The sequence below is a fragment of the Lissotriton vulgaris genome, chromosome 7 (genome assembly GCF_964263255.1).
Source record: "Lissotriton vulgaris chromosome 7, aLisVul1.2, whole genome shotgun sequence".
In the NCBI taxonomy this organism is placed as follows: domain Eukaryota; kingdom Metazoa; phylum Chordata; class Amphibia; order Caudata; family Salamandridae; genus Lissotriton; species Lissotriton vulgaris.
In genome coordinates, this window is record NC_141695.1 from 1,755,884,252 (window position 1) to 1,755,908,174 (window position 23,923).

The 23,923-nt window shown below is 42.2% G+C and overlaps 1 protein-coding gene across 1 annotated transcript in view; it reads left to right on the plus strand.

Moving 5' to 3' along the window:
* The window catches only part of LOC147706591 (cell adhesion molecule CEACAM1-like), a 261,490-nt gene that overhangs the window by 25,548 nt on the left and 212,019 nt on the right, over positions 1-23,923 (plus strand). Inside the window, exon 2 of the mRNA XM_086933082.1 lies at positions 2,667-2,788. Coding sequence (XP_086789208.1) covers positions 2,752-2,788 — 37 coding nt within the window. The 5' untranslated portion in view covers positions 2,667-2,751. The remainder of the gene's footprint in view (positions 1-2,666; positions 2,789-23,923) is intronic.

Consider the following 23,923-nt stretch of genomic DNA (forward strand, 5'->3'; position numbering starts at 1 on the left):
CCCTATATACATTGCTATTGCCTGGAGACCCTTTTCTTCATGTTTGGATAAATAAAGACCTCAGTCACACTATTTATCTTGATTCTGGGCAAATAATACCTGATCTATACCATTTAGCCTGTAGCTCTATAAACAGTGAAGTAGCAGATATTTAGCCATCTGCTCGCTAAAAAGCTGAAATGATGTATTATTTTGCTGGCCACTGGGTAAATAGCAGAGTTTGATGAGACTGTACCACCACACAAAAGATGCAAAAATATTCATTCACTGGACCAAGATATATGCACATACACAGGCAGATAACAGAGAGCTCACATACACCTGAAAAAGCACACAGTCACATGATCTGTCATGTACACTGTAAGAAATTATGTTGTTTGCTTAGGGGGGTGGGGATGGTGGACCCCCTCAAGCAACAACTACAATTCTTGTCAGAATGAACCAAAATGTCTCTAAATTAACCCGTGCTTACCCCTCTGGTAGCTTGGCACAAAGCGGTCAGATTAACTTAAAAGCAAAGTGCATGTATGCATGTTTTCTCCATTTATGTATGTAGGAAATGGCATGACATCCCTGCACTCAGAACTAACCCAACCATGCTTTTGTTTAAGAAAGAGCTTTGGATGCACATCTATAAATACCTCTACATCAGAGCGATGTAGCTATGTGCTACCACTCTGATTGCAAAAATGTAGTTTGACCATGATTAGCGCCCCTCCACCTGTAGATTAGGTTTGGAAAATAAAATCCCCTTATATTCAAACATAGGTAGTTGGTGAAGAAAACTTTGAAGGATGTGATGGTTTGTTGTTCTCTCTTGAACTGTCAATGTTGTGTTTGTTGTACAGTATGCAGGGGACGGGGTCAGTCCAGTGCAGGTGGGCAGAAGTTTAGCCTTGGACAGTTGATGAGGTTGCGGATCTGACTTTTGGGACATGGTGGTTATAACATGCTTTACCACATTGAAGGAATCAATATGTTTGAGGAAACTGTAATTGTTTTTTGTGCTTGAGATGTCTGCAAGGTTGAAGTCACTGGGAATAGAAGTTTGGGTGTGATGGATGCATGAGATGGTGAGGAGCTCTGAGGCTTCATCTATGAAGTCTTTGTTCTGCCTTTGAAGCCTGTAGATGAGATGGAGGTTGTCAAACTGAGATGCAGAGAGTGGAATATGTAAATGTAAAATGTTGTAGTGCTTATATAGCGTACAATCACCCCAAGGGGTATCACGGCACTGTACACATACCACTCTGAAACCCCTCCTGGCTTTCCCTGTGAGGCGTCCACTCCTGGGCACCCCCAAGGTGAGGCCAGGCATCCTGGCGCTGTTGGGGTCGTTGTGGAGTTTAAGCGAGCTATTGCCCAGAGTTGAAGAGTGGGACTCAATGGTTAGAGCGGCAGACCCTGATGTGTTGTCTCCATGCTGGATACTGCAGGCCCTGGAATCAAAGATGAAAAAAATGAGCAAAAATATGGGGGTGAGAAACGTTTCTGTGATAAAGTGTGCACCAAAGTCTGTAATGTCTGGAGCATGAACAACTGCAGATTGTGTGGTGATGAACATGTCTTGGAGTGTATGTTTGATAGTTTGAGGGTGTGTGGTGCTTAGTGGGATGTGCATGCGTTTGAGTTTATGTCTTAAGTGTAAGTGGGCTAGTCTTGTGCATGGTTGTGGGGATGTGAGCGCTTGATGAAGTCTGACCTTGTAGGTGCTTGCTTTGGGTGCAGTGGTGGAGGGTTTGTGGCCATTCCATTCCAGGTCCAAACTGGCAGAAACATAATACCCTTGCATGTGTCTGTTTTTAGCCTTGGATTCCCAGGCACTGGGAAACCCTCAGGACTGAAGAAGGGGAAGAGACAGGAAAATACAGATGAAAGCCAGTGGTGTCTTTACCTGTAGTTACAGATGTTAGGAACCATTGTGGAGTGTCTTTCTGTAGAGACGCATGATGGGAAGGGAAGTACACTGGTCTGGCTTCTTTTTTAAAAAAAAGTTTTTTTGGGAAATCAGTTATGTAGTATCCTGTCAAGATGATACTGCAAAATGCAGGGCCATACCTGGTGAGTGCCTGAAGTCTTCTGATGAGAGTTGTTAAGGACTGTGGTTGATAAGTTTCTCTCATGTCGCCTCTCATTCCCTTACCCTTTATAGGTCTTTAGAATCTGTGTAGTTCCTATGGATGCAGTCACAGTATTGCGTCTTGTAGATAAGGGGGTATACATGTTGTACCCTGTGCATCTATGTGTTCTGATAATAACAGATGTATATTTACAAATGTATATTTTCCACTCTATCATGTCTTGTGCTTTCTTTGCCCAGTAGTGGCCAATGATGGGACCTGATATGATGATAGGTGAAGTATAGAACGTGGAGACTGCTGCCTGGCCACTTCCTGCCGGATACTGAGCTGGATGCTGTGTGTCTGAAAGAGTCCTTCTCCATTCATCCAAATAGCATTGTCTAAACAGCAAAACCTTATAAAGGGGGTTACAGTGTACTGTATGAGTTGCTTGGTGGTCAAACGCCCATCGTCGTATCACTATATACATTCCCCTTTCTGTGATCTGGTTTAAAACACTATAATTCAGGATGAATATTTCAATTGTCAATTCCTCAAAATGTTCATATTCAGAAATCTAACATACATGTATTTTCTTCCTCGCAGATATTCCAGTTTCTGCTACAGACACAGTAGTTCACCTCCTCTCCAATGTTGCCGTCTCTTTGGGAGCAGTAACATTCAATCCAGGATGAAGTTTATGAAGTTGAGTTGTGTCATGATCACAGGTAAGACATTTACAATGGATCAAGTGTGAAAGTAAGACAGAAAAACAAGAAATACACCAAGCAGAATACATTGTGTAAAGAATTTGAAAGGAGTGAAGCGTAACGGTGCTAAACATGTAGGACTAATCTAAAACTGGATGGTTAGGAAACTTCTTACTGTTGGAGTGGCGTTTTTGTATGGTCATTCCCCCCACTTTTTGCTCCAATGCTGATGATTATGCCTCCGAATGTGCACTGGAGCCTGCTGCCCAGGCCCCAGTGGCAGTGCTTTCTCCCTGAAACTGACACAGGTACATTGGCAAACCCAATTGGCGAGGACTTTAACACCCTTATTAATCTCTATTATATACTACCAGTAATACACAGTGCATGGGTGTTAGCAGGGTCACCAGGGCCTGAAGCACTGTTTGTACCACCCTGAGTGACCCAAGTAAATTAATGACAGCAGTCCTGCCAGTGCTCCACTTTGCCCTCACCATGAAATAAAATCAAATCAAATTTGTAGAGCTCACTAAACCTATAGGGTATCAAAACGCTGACCCATAAAGGGAAACTACAACTGGAGAACGGGGAGACACCCTCACGTGAAAGAGAAGAGCCAAGTTTTAAGATGCTTGCAGAACAAAGGGAATAACTCCAATGCAGCGATGTGAGCAGGCATCGAATTCCAGAGTTTTGATGCAGTGACAGAGAAGGAAAGCTTCCCCAATCTTGTTTTCCGAAATCTATTAACAGTTGCCGTCCTGCTAAAGAATGATCTAAGCAGCCTGCTTGGAATATACCACTGAAAGGATGCTCTAAAATGCAACGGTTCTTGGTGATGAAGAGCAAAGCCATACAAAGGGCTTTGTAGACCACTTGACTTCCAACTGGCAACTAATGAAGAGAGCAACTTCTTTCCCTTGTGGAAAGATATTTAGGCAGATTCAAGATTAGGCAGGATGTTGCATTCTGAATCACCTGAAGTTTATTCAGGGAAGAATTGTTAATATTTAGATTGAATGCGTTAAATTAGTCTCAATCAATCAATCAATCAGGGGAAATCTAAGCGTGCTACTCACCCGTGAGGGTCTCAAGTAGCGGGGGTGGGGGTGGGGGGGGGGGGGGTGCAGCTCCGGTCCGTCGAAGAGCCAGGTTGTGAATTTTTCCTGATGTTCAGGGAGGGTGCGTGCCTGATGTTGGTCGGGAGCTCGTTCCAGATTTTGGCCATGTCATAGGAGAAGACTCTTCCACCTGTTCCGACTCTCCAGATGTGTGGTATTTTGGTGAGGGCCAGGTCGGTGGATACGTAGAAGGTGATTCTCTTGTTGAGTTAGTGGGGTCCGGTAATGTGGAGGCATTTGTAGGTGTGGGTGAGCATCTTGAAGGTATGGGCCTTATTACAAGTTTGGCAGTCCAACTGACGAAGGACTGTGTCCGCGACCGCTACGAGACTGCTGCGCCTTTGGCCATTTGACCACTGTATTCTGGGCCTGATGAGGGGCCAGTACTGTGGCTGTAGAAGTCTTGCGGCAGTGGGAAATGGATTTCAATATATATCCCTGCCTATGTGTACATTCCAACTGCATATGTGTTGAATGTACACATAGCAAACACAAAGAGACGATGGATGGAGTGCTGAAACTTTTCCGACACTCACCCCAGCTACAGATCTGGGTGGAATCCATCATCATTCTTTAGCTCACTTCGCCACCCCAGTTCAGACCCAGATATATGAAAATCAATTGTGACTCTGTGACACACGGGAACAGTCCAGCCCGAACTGCCAAGCGAGGTCTTCCCTGGACTGGAAACAAACATACTGGGATCGGTTTCTGGGTAACACCTCTCATCAGCCAGGCTGGATTGAATCCAGTGGCAAAGTGAGCCAGGGACCCACGTCTGGGGATACCCCGCCAACTTAAAGCAAACAAAAAAAAACACAAAGAGACGCAGGATGGAACTCTGAAACTTTTCAGACACTCACCCTCAGTCACAGATATGGGATGAATCGGACTGGACTGTTCCCATGAGGCACAGGGTCAAAACTGATGTGCATATGTCTCAGTGAAAACAGGGGTGGGGAAGTGAGCTAAAGAACGATGATGGATTCAACCCAGAAATACAGACCCACAAGTATCATTTAATTTTCAGGCCCTGGCTACAAGGAGTACCACCATACTAAGGGCATATAAGCAAAGTAAAAATGCAATTGGGTTTAAACCAATGTTGTCATGTTTTAAGGAGAGAGTACAAGCATTTTAGCACATGATAACAGTGGTGAAAGCGCACAGAGTCCTAAAACCAGCAAAAATTAGGTCAGAAAAGTGGAGGAGGTAAGCAAAAAGTTGGGAGGAAAACCACCCTAAGACTGTCAAGTCTAACACCAATTTTCTCTAAATAATATTTAGTTACCGTGATATTTTTGTGTTGATATTTTGATATACAACGTGTCGGTACCCTCATCTACATGTGAAACGTAGCAATATGTGTATGTTTAGAAATTGAAGGAGAAATGCTATAGTCTTACATACTAGACAACATACTCGATAGGCTTAGACGTTGATATAATAGTACCCTGTGTTTCTGAATGGGAAATCTTCAATGTATTTTCAAACATAGAAAATGAAAGGGATCTGTGACAATGTGGTTGATCTAAAAATACAAAATATATTGTGATTAAGTCTAACATGGCATGTTATTTGGGAACATTTTACAGACTATAATTTTGGTGAGAACAACAACTGAAAGCACAATTACTGCACAAAGCCGGTGCCTGATTTAAAAAGCAAACTCAATTTCTTCAAACTGTCACTAAAATAGAACTATATCTGAAAAGGAATGGAAATGGAAACCTGTTACCTTAAAAATACTTGATGGTTAGAGATGGAAGGTGCCTCATCAATTGATTCTTGAAGCAGTTTCCTCAGGGTAGGACAACTCTCTGGGCATATACAAGTAGCATGGTGCCTCTGGACGCAGGATTATAGGTTTGCGCAGGGCTCACGGGTCGATCCCAGGCGCCAGCTGCATCTCAGCTCAGCACCATGTGACTCTGGACAATAGCTCACTTAATATACCCAACATCCTTCAGCGCCTTGTAACCTTAAGGGGTGATATGTTTGTGATTTACAAATATGAATAGTTATTATCACTGATTCAATGATGACACACCACCTTTTTGCTTCCTGCATCTCGACTCCATCACACCTCTCCTTGACACTATAAGACACACAGCTCCACTCTATGCCGCTCCACTCTACAACATGCCACTCCACAACACACCCCTCTACTCTAAGACACACTACGTTCCTCCATTTTAGGACACTCTGTCACGCCACTCCACTCTACTCTATAACACTTCACTCTATGACATACTACTCCACTCTGCTCAATGACACACCTCTCAGCTCTACTCTACAAAAGCCCACTCTACTCTGCTCCACTCTACTCTATGCCACTCCACTCATGACACTCCACTTAAACACACTACAGTCATCAATGCTCTTCTATACTCTATGCCACTATACTTTGACAATCTACTCCACTGTACACCACTAAACTCTGTGTCACTCCACACCAGTTTACTCCACTCTGCACCACTCTACCCTGCTCTACTCCAAACAATAAGTTTATATGTCCCTCCACTCAGCTCCACTCTACTACACTCTACTCCCTCCACAACACTCTACTCTGCTCTAAGCCACCCTACTCTACGCCCCTCTACCCCACTGTACACAACTTCCTCTATACCATTCCACAGCACTTTACTCCATTGCACTCTACACTACAGCACTGTACTCCAAGCTACTGTACAATGCTCTATGCCTCTCCACCCTACTCCACTCTACAACACTCCCAGTCTACGATATTGTAAGCCCCTCCACTCTGCACTCTTCCACTCTATGACACTCCACTCTGCTCTACTTTATGCCACTCTATGACACTCTACGGAACTCCATGCTACATTACACCACTCCACGACACTCTACTCTCTAAATGTAAATTAAATGTAAATTGATACTTGTATAGCGCACTACTCACTTGCAAGGGTCTCAAGGCGCTTGTACGAATACCGCTGTGGAACCCATCCTGGCTTTCCCTGTGAGGCGTCCACTCCTGGGCACCCCCAAGGTGGAGGCCAGGCATCCTTAGCGTTGTGGGGGCCGTTGTGGAGATTAAGCAAGCTATTGCCCAGAGTTGCAGAGTGGGACTCCATGATTGGAATAGGCACCGAGGCGAGAATTATCAGGTCCGCGGAATTTTGAGCCCAAGACCCGCTGAGGCGAGGAATTGAACTCTGGTCCCGGGGAATTGAACCCTGGTCCCGGGACAGACCTCTGCATCAGGGTCTGCCGCTCTAATCATTGAACCACACTTCTCCACTCTCTGACGCTTTACTCCACACCACTCTCTTCTAGGCATGAGCAGGAAATCCGTTACGCCCGCGGATTTTGCGGATTTTTGGGAAATCCGCAATCCGCGAATTTTGCGGATTTCCCGCAAAATCCGCAAAAAAAAATCCGCAGACGTAACGGGTTCAAAAGTTGAACCCCCACTCATGTAACTATTTTACAATGGTGCCAGCAAGCTGCCAGCGCCGTTGTAAAATAGTTACAAAGTTAGCTTGCACAGGAACCACTAGATAAAACGAAGCAGGTGCTGCTTTATTTTATCTAAGTGCTTCCTGTGCAAGCTAACTTTGTACCTATTTTACAACGGCTCTGGCAGCTTGCTGGCGCCATTGTAAAATAGTTACATCATACATGCCAACAGTTCGTGACTCAAACCAATACACACAACCACAACAAAACAAAAATAATTCACAAAAAGTTGGAATTGCAATATTCACAACAGCAAGCCAATATTTTTCAGCACAAATATATATATACAGTTTATATTTCCCTTAATTCTTGATTTATTGAATTTGGCTTGAAAATTAAACAGGTTTAATTTTCAAGCCAAATTCAATAAATCAAGACATTGTGTTCGCACGGGTTTCTGCAAGTTCGCGAGGGTTTTGTACAATTTCGCAATTTGCGAAATTGTACAAAACCCTTGCGAACTTGCAGAAACCCGTGCGAACACAAAAAAAAAATCCGCAAAATCTGCAAATTCGCAAATCCGCAAATTTGCGGATTGCCAATCCGCAAAATCCGCCCATGCCTACTCTCTTCTATGCCAGTAAAACAATGCAAAGCCAATAGCTCTTGCATAGGTGTGATCTTTTGGCTTTACCAATGCATGTTTACATATTGCAGATCATGAATTCATATATTTCAAGTCACCCCCCATCATTGTCAAACTTCACCAGCCGCCACTGCAGGTGACATAGCAGATATTAGGCTTGGGTAAAACAAATTAGGCTGGCATAATTAATGCAATTTCAGGAATGTCTCATTACGCTTGTTATGCAAAATTCCCAAAATTGTGCCATTGTGCGAATTCACATAGTTACATGCCATTTGCTTTACATTTTTACTGCAATCATGCGATTCGCTGTAAATAAATTACGTAAAATCATGGGAACAACTGAATTCGAGCAGCTGTTGTTCGCAGAAAGCAAAAGAACATTATACGAATTTCTCAAACCCCTATCAGGAAAGCACCATGACCTACTGAATTAGCATAGAGACACAAATAATGGTATTTATTAACATATTTTTATTATGTGCTATTCTCGTGTAAATCAGGTGCACAAAAGTTATAACCATCCTTATAAACATCTAGGCGATCATAAATGAAATAATGGTGAAGGCTAGCTACAGCCCCACATATTGTTGCTAACGCATTCCTAGACCCAATCCCTCCTAATACCACTGAAAATTGGTCAACTCTGAGAAATAAATCCCTTCATTTTTTGTCATCTAGGGTAGGATTAAAAAATCATCTTTTCTCAGAGTTCAAAATGGTCAGACGAGCTAGATGGGTGGGTACCTCAACTAAAACACTGAGGGGTGACTGTGTGGTTCTATCATTCCGGTCCCCTGAGTTGGTTTATACAATATTGGAAAGAGTTGCCATGGGGTCTTATGATCCGCATTTTGTTAACATCCTTCCCCTTGGTTACTTTTACCCTCCTCTTCCACCAACTAGACGTATACCCCATGATCGTTATACTACCATGAACTGTGAACAGCCGTGGACCAGAAGATATGGAATTCCTACCTTTAATTATTATGACACTCTTAGCGGGTTGGAAAATATCGACTGACTGCGGTTTACTTCAACAATTTCCACAGTGTCAGGTTTAAATGAGGTAATACTTTCTGATCTCTGTATTGAAGAACAGGAAGATGAACTTGGGGGGAAACAATTACCAGCTATGCTAACCACGTGTGATGTTGTGGAGCCCGTTGGGGATACTCTGGCTCCAGAAGATGACTTGGTGTGGGGGGGCTATCAGCTGGCTCCTCCTCTGTATGTCAACTCCACCTCGATATCTCCTGTAGTCCAGCCTATTCCATCAAAGAGTTCTACGGTGTTTAAAATTTCTTCCTGGAACATAGCCGGTATTAGATATAAAGTTGATCATCCTATTTTTGCGGACTTTGTTCAATCCCAGGACTTGCTCTGCTTTCAAGAAACTTGGAGTGTTGAACCTGTGCATTTGATAGGCTACAGAACCTTTTGTACTCCTGCTGTAGCTGTTCCTCATGGGAGGCTGAAAGGTGGTTTGAACGTTTATATATCTAACAGGTTGGTTCTTGAGAAAATCACAGAACCTGTTAATGACATTTATTTCCAAATGTTGGTCCTTCATCAGTCTAGAGACATCCCAATTGTCATGGTTAATATATACAACAATATTCCCTGTGAGGATGTCAAAATTGTTCTACGGAAGTTGATTAAAGCGCTGTTTACCCAGGGGAAACTTTTTAAACAGAAACTGATGTTGATTTTATTGGGAGAATTTAATTGTAAACTGTGTGAACTGAGCAAGGACAATAGGTGCAGTGTAGCATGTGATGACGGTGTGGGACGCTTCCACTTTAAGCATAATCTCTTAGGGGAACAACTCAACATCTTGCTAGCCAATTTTGATTTAGGATTTGTAAGTGAAATGTGTAATTCTGCCCCAACAATAGCCCCAACTTTCAATGGTTGAGGTCACTTTTCAATTATAGACTATATTACAATTTCTAACAGCCATGGGAACAGAATACATTCCTTTAATGTGCATGACATAGCACTGAGCGACCATTTCCCACTATGTGTGTCTATCGTGCTACCTACCCCATCATTATTATCTGGTGCTGGGGTCGGCAAAAAGTGTGGTCGCCCATCTAGCAATTGGTAAAACTAATGGCTATACTTTGAAATGGGCTATGGTAGATGAGGCAGAAATACTTAAAAAGGTGGTTAAAAAATGTTCTTCAGAAATAGCTATATGCCTAGAGCCAGATCTACCACCTGAAACTTATCTTGCATCCTTTTAAGTCATTTCGAACGAAATCAAAAACTCCCTGACTAGGCAATCGAAGAATAAGAAGAAGGAGGGAGGTTGGTTTGATTCCAGATGTACCAGTTCTTATACAGCCCTAAAAAAGGCGCTGCATAACAAACCTAAATCTGCAGAAGACATCCGCAGACTCAGGAAAGACTACAGAATGGCCATTAGAGACAGGAAAAATACCCTGAGGTCAGAAGCCTGGGAGGCTCTTCATTCAGCCTCCAAGAGCAACGATAGGGCGAACTTTTGGAAGACGGTGAGAACCCCCTTTCTTGGTGAGGAGCCGGGGCCAAAAATAGATATAGCAATTCCTGAAACAGATTGGGTCAGCTACTTCTCGAAAGTTTATGAGGGAGAAGAGTATGAAGGCGAAAAACAGATGGGGACTCTGATCCCCTTTCCTCATTATCCCCCGAGCAACGACCTTTTCTTCACTCTTTAGGAGGTTGAAAAGGCCCTGAGTAGAAGTAGGGGCGCTAAGGCGCCTGGCCCAGACGGGGTCCCCATAGATTTATTTAAAAGTGTTCCTTCTCTGTGGGCGCCCCCTCTGGTCCAGGTGCTCAACGCCAGTTGTACCACTAACTTCCTCCCAACTTGGGTGAAATCTGTCATCGTCCCGATCTATAAAAAAGGAAATAGACAGGATCCAGCCTGCTATAGGCTCATTTCTTTATTAGACTCCTTTACTAAAATAGCGGGTAGAGTCATTCTGGACCGACTTTTGGACTGGGCGGAGGCAAACTCCATTCTGTCCGACCTTCAGTACGGTTTTCGTTCTGGCCTAGGGACCGTAGAACAGGGACTGAATTTGATGATGCTGGTCGGGAAATACACGAGAGCGAAACAAGGTAACTTGTTTTTGACCTTCGTGGATCTCTCGGCTGCATTTGATTGTGTGGTCCATTCTAAACTGTGGATGATATTGGAAAAACTAGGGGTTGATTTAAATATTATTTATTATCTTAAACGTTTTTACAGCAACGCGTCGGCCCGCGTTCGCTATGGCCTGAAGGGAGAATGCACAGAACAAATACCAATTAGGAGTGGGGTCAGACAGGGCTGTGTTCTGGCCCCATTCCTTTTTAATTTATACATAAATGGACTAGAAGAAGCTCTGTGCAAAGACAGCTCGGATCCCCCATTTATAGGTGGTCGCCCAATACCAGCACTTTTGTACGCTGACGATGCTGTACTTATGTCACGTACTCAAGTGGGTCTACAGCGGGTGGTTGACAGCTTTTCCCGCTTTATGAATGATTTAGGCCTGAAAGTCAATACTTCCAAAACTTTCACTATGTATTGTGGCAGACAAACTAAATCTAAGAGGCCAATTTTTATAGCGGGTCAGAAGCTTGAATTTGCTAAACACTTCTCTTATTTGGGGATACTTTTTGCCCAAAATGAGACATGGTCCCAAGCAGTCTCTGTGAAAAAACTTGAGCTTACTAGATCAACTGCTGCTCTTAAAATCTTTTCTAGGAAATTATGGTCCAGACCCCCCGTAGAACTGATAAAAATATACAAAGCTAAATGTGTAGCAGGTGCTACCTACGGTAGCGGGGTCTGGGGTTTTGCAAATTCATCACCTATTCAGGTTCCTGAAAACGCCTTTTTAAAATACATATTGGCACTCCCCCAAAGCTCCTCAAATTTTAATTGTCACTCTGAATTAGGCCTCTGTTATATCTCAGATTTGATCAAAGTAGAGCCAGTGCTGTTATGGCACAGACTCTGGACCCAAGAGGCAACACACTTAAACAGAGCTGTTTTGACAGATATTCTAAAACTGGAAGGTGCTACCAAAATACCTTGGGTGAAGTATGTGTTCAATTTTCTGAAAGACATCGGGAAAGAGGAATATTTTTCCAACCCTTTGCATATTTCAGAAATTTCAAGAAAAGAACTGAAAAAGGAATGTTTAGCCCTTCTAGAATCCCATTGGGTTGCTGTGGAGGTCCTAAAACCCTCTGTTCAGCAGCACCAATTGGTTTTAGCAACTTTTAAGATTCAGCCCTATTTAATCTTTGTTAATAACAACTATGAGCGCTTTTTACTTTCACGCTTCAGATTCAATATCTTCCACAGATTGGTTAGTTTTCCTACAATTAACAATTGGACGCATGATCTACTATGCTGCCCCTGTGATAATGTCTCCCCCCAAAGTACCATTCATGTATTCTTATTTTGTAAACTATACCATGAAATGAGGAAAATTGTTTTACTGCCACTCTTAAGAGTTTTAGGATTTCGTCATTGCCGTGCGGCGATGATTAGTATGCAAGCGCTAGATAATCATGTAACTGTAGCAACAGTAACTTTGTTCCTAAAGAATGCGATGACTATTAGGAAACGTATGATCACATAACTGCACTTTTAAAATATATTTTTAACTGTAATTGATTTTGCTTATGAATCCAATGAATTATTGTATCTTTATATTCTATTTTTAAAATTGTAAAACTGTACATTACTTGTACTTTTATGATTGCCTACAACAATCGAATAAAGATATTTTGAATTGAATTGAACAGGCACAGTCCAATAGGACCTAACAAGGAGAGGCGGTACCAAGTAGACTTCAAGGACAAGGACCAGCACAAGGAGAATCAGGGTGACTAAAATCAGAAAGGCTAGGAGTGCCAGCCCTAGGATACCAGGACAACAGGGATAGGTGGAAAAGGACACAGCGTACCAGGCGGATCAGGATGAGGATCAGGATCAGGAGGTCCAGGAATGGCTAAAATAAGGATGAGCCAAGAGCAGAGGCAAGAGCCCATGGTCATGAAGGACTACAACCAAGACCCCATATTCAGGAAACCAGGGTGATCAGAACTAGTTAAACCAGGGCCAGGATGAGAATCAGGAGAGCAAAACAACCCAGAAAAGAAGAACTTGAAACAAGACTAGATGGAGGACCAACACCAAAAGGCGTAGATTGGCCTGAAGTGAAAGAAGAAGACCTGGAGCAGGACACCCATGTGAATTTAGGCCATGTGTATTCATCATCAACAATAACTTTATTTCGATCACAAAGATAAAAAAAAGTACACAGCACATTATTAGCAAATTACAAATTACAGATAATTGGTTTTACATAGCATAAATTCCATAAAAATAATTTAAGATAGCACATTTTTGAAAACAGATAAAAAGTTGAGTTCATCATAAAGTACGCTTGATTCATAGTGCATGCCAATATCTGGAATGGCTAAAGATCACTACTCTGCATGTATCAGTCATCAAAATTCTCAACACCTGAAGGTAGTGACCGGGTCCGACCAGTTTACATAGCGGAATCATTATCCACTTTTTCCTCGAAGATTTGTAATATGGACAGACAAAGAGCAAATGCATATTGGATTCTGAGCTAGCATTGCACACAGGACAGAGATTATAATTAAAATCATCATTACACCACTTTATATAAAACAGTTTTGAAGGCAAGGTGTTATAGCGGAACTGAAATAATATTTTACTTGCCAGAGGGGGGACGATTTCATCAATAGTATCCTTAAAGCGGGAAACAGATTTGAAATTGAAAAATGTACAAGTCAAGCATCCCTCAGTTTTTGCCAGGTCTTGTTTTGATGTAACTTTCCAGAACATTTTTTTCAGCCTCACCCTTGGTATGATGGCCTGACTTTCCGGATTTGACCAGAACCCCTCCATCCCTAGACTCCGTGGTAGGTCCCTTAAGGATCTGAACCAGGGGATCGAGGTTACAAGTGTGTAGTGTAGTTCCTAGTTTCCCACTAGGCCCTGCGCATTGGAATAACATAAACAGTAGTATCAACGTGGAACTGCGGATATTCCAGGCCTCCACTGACTATGCTAAACTTAATTGGGTTGTGTTACCAACTAGCTCAGAGGTCACTGGAAACTTTCTTCTCTGCATAGGAAGTGATCAGCTTCCTTGGCACAGACAAGAAGGGATTCAGCTTTCCAACAACCGTGCAACATGACAACTTTGCTCCTCAGATCAAGAGTCAATCTCTAGGGTCGTGTGAAACAATAGACATGTATTTCACTCAGTCAGTCTAGTGCAGTTTACTTTCACGAGATGTAGAGAATAGAGAGACGGGCGTTTGTCAATAAAGGGTTAACATTTATTGAACAGTCTTTCTTCTTGTACAAGAGAAATGTATAGCCACAATTGCAATAATTGTTATTATAAAAAGTACGTACAGTAAGATAAGTATTGCGAAATAGAACTGTAAAAGCATTGATATGGTTTCTTAGCCATACAATGGTTTAAAAGTAATAAAACATATATACAGTCATATATACATTAGGCTAACATACTCAACTGGTGCTTCTAACTAAGCCTACCCGAGTGTGCCTGACCTAAGCCTAACACGTGGAAGGGGAGTAAGTAAGTAGCTTTAAGTTAAGTTGGTTTTGCCAAGGTTTGTTTCAAGAATTCTCGTCTAAGGGTTTAGTCAACACCATACCTCTGAATAGAATGATGGAGGATTGGTATCTCCTTCAGGGGTCTCTCTCGATATCCCAGTCACCCGCGAGGGTAGACCGGAAACGCCGGAGCTGGATTTCTCTGCACGAGAAAGGCAGCGGGTCTCTTCAGCGCGTCGAGGAAGGAGGGGGGACAGCGTCCGCGGGCAGCTGGAATCTGCTGGATGTCTTCGCAGAGGGACGGCTGTTCAGCTCCTTAAGCGTACTGCACCATAGTTCGCGCTTTGGCAGCGATAATGGTATCAGCAGCTTCACCACCAAGGGACAGCAGGCTGCAGCGACAGAGTGTTAGATTTACCAACACGGGGTCTTGCAGGCAGCTGGCATCAGCAACAATAGCTCGCAAAACAGCAATTGCTTAAGGCAACGTTGGTAATATTTATACCTGACAGGTGCCGGGTTTGACGCAAGTTTGCTGGACATAAGACGTCAATTAAAGATGTCACTAGGAAGTGATAGTTATCAGTTGCTCATTAGAGTTCCATTACTAATCAAAACACAGCAAGCGGGATTTCCAGGTTCGCTGAGTTTTTATCTTGTTGAAGAACTCGGAGTGTTAATCTAGGAATATCAGATAGTGACTTCTGCTCTGTCATTGCACTAATTGGTCGCAAAGGAAGTGGCAGAGAGAACTATGCTGGAATGTGGCTCTGTTCGTGTGAGGCCAGAGATGACTTTTCAGAAAATCGCACTTGAACGGTTATGCCAATATAGGGAATAAATGGATTTATAGCCGAATAGGGGCATAAGGTCACAGTATCGATCAGGAACCTAGATAAACACGCAACACCCACTCCACGGGTTAATGTCCATCAAAATTACTAAAACTAAAGCAATTAGATGCATGTGTAACATTGCCCACCCCAAAATACATAAATGCATTCTAAATAGGCGTACTTGTAATACATGAAATTTAGGTACTGTACGTTTTTTAAAGCATAGTAATCATTCAAAAAATTATTGCATATGAAATCAATGAACGATTATGCAAAAAGAATTACACATGAAGTATCTCTGACAGAAGAAAAGCGAGATAAATCATCACATAAAATGCATTGTAATAACATGTGTGCTAGAGGCTGGTGTAATGTTGTTATGTCTCTAGATGTGTTTAGAAATAGAAGTGTGAAGCTTCTGTTCTCTAAGAATAGTTTTTACGTTAAGCAAAGAATTGTTCGTGCCAAAAAAGGTCAATATTAGAAAAATTGTCCAATTCAAAGAAAATAGATTTCCAAAGCTCTTGGCAGTTTTTGTTGATCAAAACTGAAGGCCGAATTCAGAGTTCATGGGAACACTGTGTGTCGGAAAGCTTCTAAAAGTTATTGTTTCTGTACGGGTGAGAACATCGTATCAGACAGGCTCTCAAAGAATTGGTCTACAAAATCAGGTGACAGTTCAACCAAATTAGATAGCGTTGTAACTTGGCAGGTGTGAGAATGATTGCTGTCATCGTATTCAGGAGCAGCAATGCTCACAGATGGCTGTACCTGGGTGATTCTGCTTTTGTCGCTTGCTCCACTGTTACCACCTAGTCGTAGCACAGGAGTCTCCACAAATGCCGTCATCAGGATTGGTAGCCGCTGGGGACAACACAATGCGTGAGCCGTTATTGGACTGAGCAAAGTATCGACGTCCATTGGTACTGCTGATGGAAGTGAAAGACAGATGTCCAACACGCATTCATCGCCGCAAAGCATACATCTTAGTACCGGTAAGATACAGTTCTGCCATATAGGTCTGAATGAAAGGAACCAGGTCATGTTTAGATCTCTCAGCCTGGCCAATCCAAGGACGTTAGTTATCCTGTCCCGGTAGCGCATTGCTAGGATTGTCTCTTCCATTCCCATGGGAGCTATGTCTGAGCCGAGGCTTGCCATAACGTAGCAGGAGGGTCAAAAATAAAATCCCTGCGACGAGTCCCAAAAATAATGGTATGCCGCCAAAAATGGAGTGCACAAAATTAGGAAAGATTCCCAAAATTGCCTGGAAGGGTGTTAGCAGTCCCGTAAAGACTGTCTTAAATATGCCTGGGATGCTTGTTGCACTAGACATGTTAAGGAGTTGGCTGAACATTTCTACGAAATGCACGGGGCAATTTGTTGATAAAAGGTCATGAACTTCAGTAGCTGTCCTTGCAACTAGAAGATCATACGTCTCTTTAGATGACGTTATAGGCACTGTTGTCTGTAAAAGTACAGATTTCATTTTGCTTAATGTATCAATTCGTATAGAATAGAGATTCAGACGAGGCCAGATGGGAGTCACTGAGTCTGGAGGCCCACTCGGAAACAATGCTTGCATACAGCATTTGACCATGGATGTTACTTCTACTAGATAACTTTTCCCTGGCACAAGGCCACAACATCTGTGATCCGTTCTAAGAATGTAACTCCCGTTCGAAAGTTGCATAAAGAAGGGCTCTATCTGAGTTGCAGGTGTGACTAGCTGGTGGCATGAAAGGTTGTTAGAATTTCCATCACATGCTCCGTGTAAATTAATACCCTGACACAAAAGTATACCGCTTAGTGAATGTTTACAGTTGTCACCACTAAGAAATACATTTTTGTCGCTGTCACTATAGCAAGAATGAGTGTATGGTAATTTCCATTCAGATTTTACATATCCTTTACCCAATTGTTCATATTGGCCAGCAGGTATGTACTCAAGGCACTTTTTAAATCGGAAAGTTGTTATCGGAATTGTGATAATTCCGTGTATTATCCATTCAATGACAGGACTCTCTGACATTGTCAATGGTAATCTCTCGAGTTTTTCGATGCTCAGGATTGTATAGTCTGCTCCTTTCTGTGCCAAACTGATCTGTTTATCAGTAAGGTTAAAACTGGAAAATAATGACGTTGTGTTGATCAAACGCCAAGGCACATAGCCTGAACGAAGATTTTGCAGCGTCCAGCCTAATTCTATAATAGAGCGTAATTGAGACTGGCCCTGTTGTAACATAAGCAAATCTCTGTCTATCACATCAAAGGCAGAGGATACAATATTGTCCAACGAATATATTCTGGAAGACAGAGTCATTAACCCATTGTCTACTACAGAAAGTGATTTCTCCAAATTAATACGATCAATTTCTCGTATTTTTTCAGCAGTTTCAATTTGCTTTACTTTCCAAGCCTCGTTGTAAGCAGCATAGATACTGGTCGCTATGAAACGCTTTTGACGCAATTTGCGTGGTCCAAGAATGAAATCGCGCAAATCAGCACCATCTTTTAGTAAAGACAAGTGTTGCTCAATTTCAGCCAGTGTGGACGAAGTTAGCCATTCAAGGCAGAGTTTCCCTACACTGTATGTTGTTATAATCCCTGGATGTTGTCTCTGGGAGTATCTAGAGTCTAATCTGGTCATTTTTAAACCCTGTGTTTTATTCAGCAATCTATCTTGACAGCTATTCGTGTCTGTAGGCCAGATTAACCACTTTTTCCAATCAGGATTTGTTCTGTTGAAATGTAAAATTTGTGACACGTCTAACTCAATATCTGTGGTTGTATTCTCAGGTATTGGCTTTGGTATAGACGGTGTTTTAAGGTCTTTGATCTTAGCTAGGCCAAGACAAGAGGTTTGGTGTATTGTGTCATTTAAAAATAACATTTGTTCTGGTATCATGCAGGTTCTAAATAGTGCTTCAATGCCTTGCACCTGCCAATCTTTTGTACCCCAAATTGTTTTCGTTTCAATATTATTTTTCCAATAATCAAAACCAAATGTCATCATTTTGTCATAAAATGCTTCTGAATATATCAATTTAGAATTTGTCAGCATTGTTTTCATTCCTGTTTTATCTAACAGTTTATAATAAAACGTTTCTGCATCACTGGTGTTAAACCCTGAGAAGTATTTGAATTTCTCAAAGAATGCTTTAGAACTGCTTTTAGGTGGTGTAGAACAATGTTCCCATTGATTATACATAAAAACATTTCTAGGCTGTGCAGATTTATGCAAGTAATGATCCCCATAGTGGGTGTAACAGAATAACTGCTCATAACTAGATGAACCTTGTAAATAATCATGATCTGTGAATCTAGCTGACATTACTAAATCAGACATCATGTCATTAATACTGTTAAAGTCCCAATCATCAGAGAATGTACTAGGTGTCACAAAGTCACTTAAGGAAACCTTTAGTTGATGAGGATACTTCAGGATTTCGACCGGACCATATATCTCATAGTCAGTTTTCTCCCATACTACCCCACCAGGTATTGGAATTGCTGTGACATTTACTGTTGACAGTTCTCTTTTCTTCACGTGGGATGATCTGTGTGGTTTCAGGACTAGGTTGATGTTCTGACTTGCTGTGTCCATTGTAATATACTTTCCCTCAATGAATTTTCCCAAACACAGTACCATGATGAGCCAAAGCAGGAGGAAAAATACACCTAGACCGAACCAGAACTCTAGCCAAGGGGAAATAAGGTAGATTTCCTTCAGTTGATGAAAGAGTTCCGTTGCTTTTTCTTTAAAAGTCTTTTTTGTTTCTGGCATCACTTCGGGGTCATTTAAATCTTCAGAGAAGTTGTCGAAGTTGATGAAATAACCAGAGGCAGTTCTGTCAATCGATGGGATTGTTCTTTCAATCTGTCTCTCGGTAGCACTTTCTGATGCCACATCATTGTAGACTGGTGTTGTTTCTTGATGAACTGTTTCAATCTGTGTTTCAAGAGGCACGAGTTCCATGGCATTATTGCATAGTCCTTCATTGTGCACTGCAGGCTGATCGAATGTGATTAGTCTTTCAGTTTGAACCTCTTGGATTGTTGCAAGTTTGGGTATTCTGTTGTTTCTTGGGAGTCCACTGGGCCTACTGTTGATTATAGGCCACATGCTTGTGGTTTTACCAGATCGATAGACACGACTCTGTTCTCCTTTTTACCAGCAAGGGGCGGTAGCACAACTGATCTTGTTCCGGTGACTGCCAAGACAGGTACTGCTTTTCTGTAAGAAGGCCCAAATTCCTTCTTCACCGCGATCTTTTCTCTGACTAGATCCCCAATCTTTGGAATCCAGACAGGCCTTGCTGGGGCTGTTGCTGGGGCTGTTGCTGGTGGTGCCTCGTCAGTGGTACTTGGCTGTTGCTTTAACTTTATGTTGCTTAATGATTTTCTTGTTTCATTCAGTTCCTGTAAAACAGCCAAACGATCCTTTACATCAAAGTGCGTTGTTTCTTCTTGTACCACTGACATCTGACTATCGAGATCCTGAACGCGCATTCTAATTCCGAACAATAGTTCGTATGGGCTGAAACCTTTTAGAGAATTTCTTGGCATGTTATTAAGACTAGTCTGGACACTTATTAAATGTTTGACCCACCCAGCGCCTGAACCTAATACCTTCGCTGTTATAGATTGCTTTATGCCCCGGTTTTTTCTTTCTACCATACTATTCCCTTCCGGGGTATGACGGACAAGAATACCGCAACCCAATCCCCATGCTAGCCATGGCCTCCTTATAAGCTCGAGAGCTGAAAGCAGGACCCTGGTCAGAATGGAACGTGGTAATTGCGTATATGCCGATATGGACTCGCAAATCTTTTATAACCGTTCTAGCGTCAGCCGAGCGCTGGGGGCCTCATTCTTTTAAGTGCTTTTCGTCTTAACTGTGTACACTGGGACGCGCTTCTCTTCTTTGATTGCGCAGATAGACCGCCTTATGCTGTCTAGAAGGGATCCTGAAACTACACTGGCCTGTTCTTTACTGCGATCTCTATTGCAGTTTTCACAATTTTGAGCAAAACATTGAATATCTATGCTCATTCCTGGCCACCAGTACTCTGATTGTAATTCTTTCAGAGAGGATTTGATTGTTTGGTGTCTCAGACCCAACCCCATGTGTGCTTCCAGTAAGAGGAAGCCCCTCCTGCTCCTGTTTGGAATTACTCTGTCCCCCACTCCAGGGATTCGAGCAAAAGGAACGGAGTTTGCATCGATTATGTATGCATAATTGAGTGGATAGTTTACGGGTAGTGCTGCACAGTCGCCTTTTACGGTCGTTTTTACTGCCAGCATGGTTTCCCCGTCTATGTACTTATCTGTACGCTTTTTTGTGGCTACGGAAGCTGGTTTAGTTGCTTCCGCTGTGGCTGTATTAGCCAATGAATTCCCTGCAACGTGAACGCCATCACGTTGAAGACTCTGTGCGTGAATCACGTGAGTCTTTTGTAGTTCTTTGTGTAAAAGAGCTACCTCGTTCCAGAGCAATTTATGCTTTATTGTGGCACCTGTGTCATCTTTGTAGTCGTTTTCGATCCAACTCTGCAGTTTATTGTTGTAAGAGTTGACGCAAAAATGAGAATCGCACACTATAAGTGTCGGGAATTCACGTTCTGCATTTTCGAGCGCCATCTTTAAAGATCTGATTTCAGTTCTCTGAACCGAACAGTTTCTTACAGATTCAGTTTTTGTTACTTTCGGTCTGAATTTACCGCACAGCCAACGACCTTTAATGATCGTACATGCTGCATCATAGGATTTTTTCTCTACGTTGAAATGCTGTACAAAGCTATCTGTATATATTATACAGGCGTACAGTGGGAGAGGCAGAATTTCGATTGGCAGAGGATATTCTTCTTCATATTCTAAATCATTCAGTTCTTTGTATTACGGGGCGAAATAGTATTTCACATCTTCCGCTCCTAGAGAATCTATACACTGTATCCATTTCGGATCCAGTGACACTGTTGGCAGGTTTACTGGGCTGAATAGCGCTTCGAAGGCGGATTCCGCTGTAAGGATATTAATCCGTTTGCCGTGTGCTAGTTCTCGTTCATTTGCTAATGCGATTTGCACTGCTTTCACAGTTCTTTCTGTGTGACTGAATGTTTTTTCTGCTTGTGTGTACAAGTGAGATTTAATTGAAATTGGTACCTTTTCTCCCTCATTAGAGGTCAGGTACGTGAATCCGCATCTTCCTGGGATGACTCGGATTACAAGATCAATCGTGTTGTCACGTGTATCTAATTTTGTTTTTGCTAACATGTCTGTTTGCAGTGATCTCAAAATTTCTGTGTGTTTTTGAGTCCAATTGATTTGTTTAAAATCAGGTTTTATTAGTTCGTAGAGAGGTTTAACCCTCTCTGCGTAATTTAGAATGTAAGTTCTTCCGAAATTCAGAAAACCTAGTATTGATTGTAAATTCTTCAGCGTTTTTGGAGCTTGGAGTACAGCGCACTTCTCTAAGAAGTTGTCCGCTAGGCTTTTCCCTTCACTTGATAATTCGTACCCTAAAAATAGTACTGTCAGATGGGCAATTCGAGACTTTTTAAAGTTGAATTTGTAACCCTCTGCTGCGAACCCAAGTATGATGGTGTTCACTCTTTTCAAGTGAGTATCCAAGTCATAGTCTGTGAGATAAATATCATCTACGTAAGATAATGCTTCATCATCATAGATTTGTAGTAACTCTGTTACCCTAGCTGAGAATAGTCCTGGGCTGCTCTTGAACCCCTGTGGGAGTCGACAGAATTTTTCTGTGACCCAAATGCAGAGAAAGCGGTCAAATATCTGCTTTCTGGTGCAATGTTTTGACAAAAGAAACCATTAGAAATGTCTAATGTCGTTTTATATTTTTTCCTAACTATGTTATTCATTAGGGCTGCACTATGCGAGTTTTGTACTGCAAAAGTTTTGCAACATGTATTAAGATGTCTGTAGTCCAAAACTAGACGATATGAATTGTCTGGCTTGGAGACAGGAAACAAAGGATTGTTCATTTGAGAGGTGCATGTTTCAATCACCCCCTGGTACTCAAGTTGATCTAAGATCTCCCTGACCTGTTTTTTAGCTTCTTGCTTTATGGGATACTGCCGTTGGGCAGTTGGTTCACTTTTTAATTGGATTTTGTGAGGAGGTGAATCCTCATCCCATCCTACATGATTTTTATACAATGCAGGTGCCTGGGCTACTGCCCATTTCCTTGCATATGTATATTTTTTGTGAATCGGAATGTGATTCGAGAAGGCAGGCATAATCACCTCTTCGCCACGAGGGCACTCCCTGACAAACTCTGGGGGCCAATCTTTTTCAGCTAACAGAATATCATAGCCTTTTGAGAGCTTATCCCAAAATAGACCCTTAATTTTCCTAGTCTTATCACCCTCTATACGCAATGTTATTTCGTATATTTTATGGGGCTCGCTAAGTCTGGCGTCGGCAGTTTCAACTTGAATGTATTCATTCGTGTCCACTGTCTCCAGATGACTCATCAAGATCTTGCGCGCTATACTGATTTCTGCTGCACTGTCCAACATTGTCAATGCCCACTCCCCGTTTTTCAACTGTGTCCTCAGTATTCTCGGCATGGTTGATTACTCTAATACTAGCTACCTTCTTTTTCTGAAATTGAGATTTTTTACTCTGAGCAGGTTCCTTGTCTTTGGACTTGGTGTGCTCTCCTGGGTCTGACCGTCCTCTTCTTTCCGAATTCTGTGGAAGAGATCGAGAGGGACGTGTATCAATACTTTGATATCTATCAGGTTTTTTCAGATTATCCCTATTTCTAAGGTTATATCTTTTCTCAGAGAGCTCCCTCTGGGGAGACTGGCGTTCTCGAGTCGGAGTTTTTTCCCTCCGTCGAGGAGACCTTCCTCTGGACTGGAAAACTTTTTCCTTGGGAGTGGATTGTTTATTTCCATCCCAGCTCTTTTTAGGAGTGTTTGAATTATTTTTAATAAATAATTTTTCAGGATTTTCGAGCAGTTGGGGCTTTACCGGTTTCCCACCCAAGCTGTCTCTACCTAATTCTTCATAGCACTTTTCTATGATTTTTGCAAGCTCAACAGGATCTTTTATATCTGTTTCCTTCAACTTCTGGCGAATCGCCACAGATGCTGCTTCTCCTCTTATGTTGGCTAATAATATAGCCGAGACCTGCTTGAAGTCTTTCAGTAATTTCATACCTAGATTTAAAGCGGGCTCTGGACCGAATTCATTTTGAATCTGTTTTAGCACTTCTGGTATTACCGCCATAGACGGAACACTGTGTGTTTTTGTGTAAATGGAAGCAAAGACTGTACCCCAAGTGTCACAGTCCTCCACGTGTGGTGCGATCCCCATAGGAAGGCAGATGGTCAAGATTCTGTGTTTCTCAATAGGGGTAGTATCCGGAAATACTGCCTCCATTTGAGTGATTTTCTGTGCTAACCAGAAAGGAATTTGTTCCCGTTTTACGGGTGTTTTACCAAGACATGACTGTATGTTCTGTGGTGTAATTTTATTTGT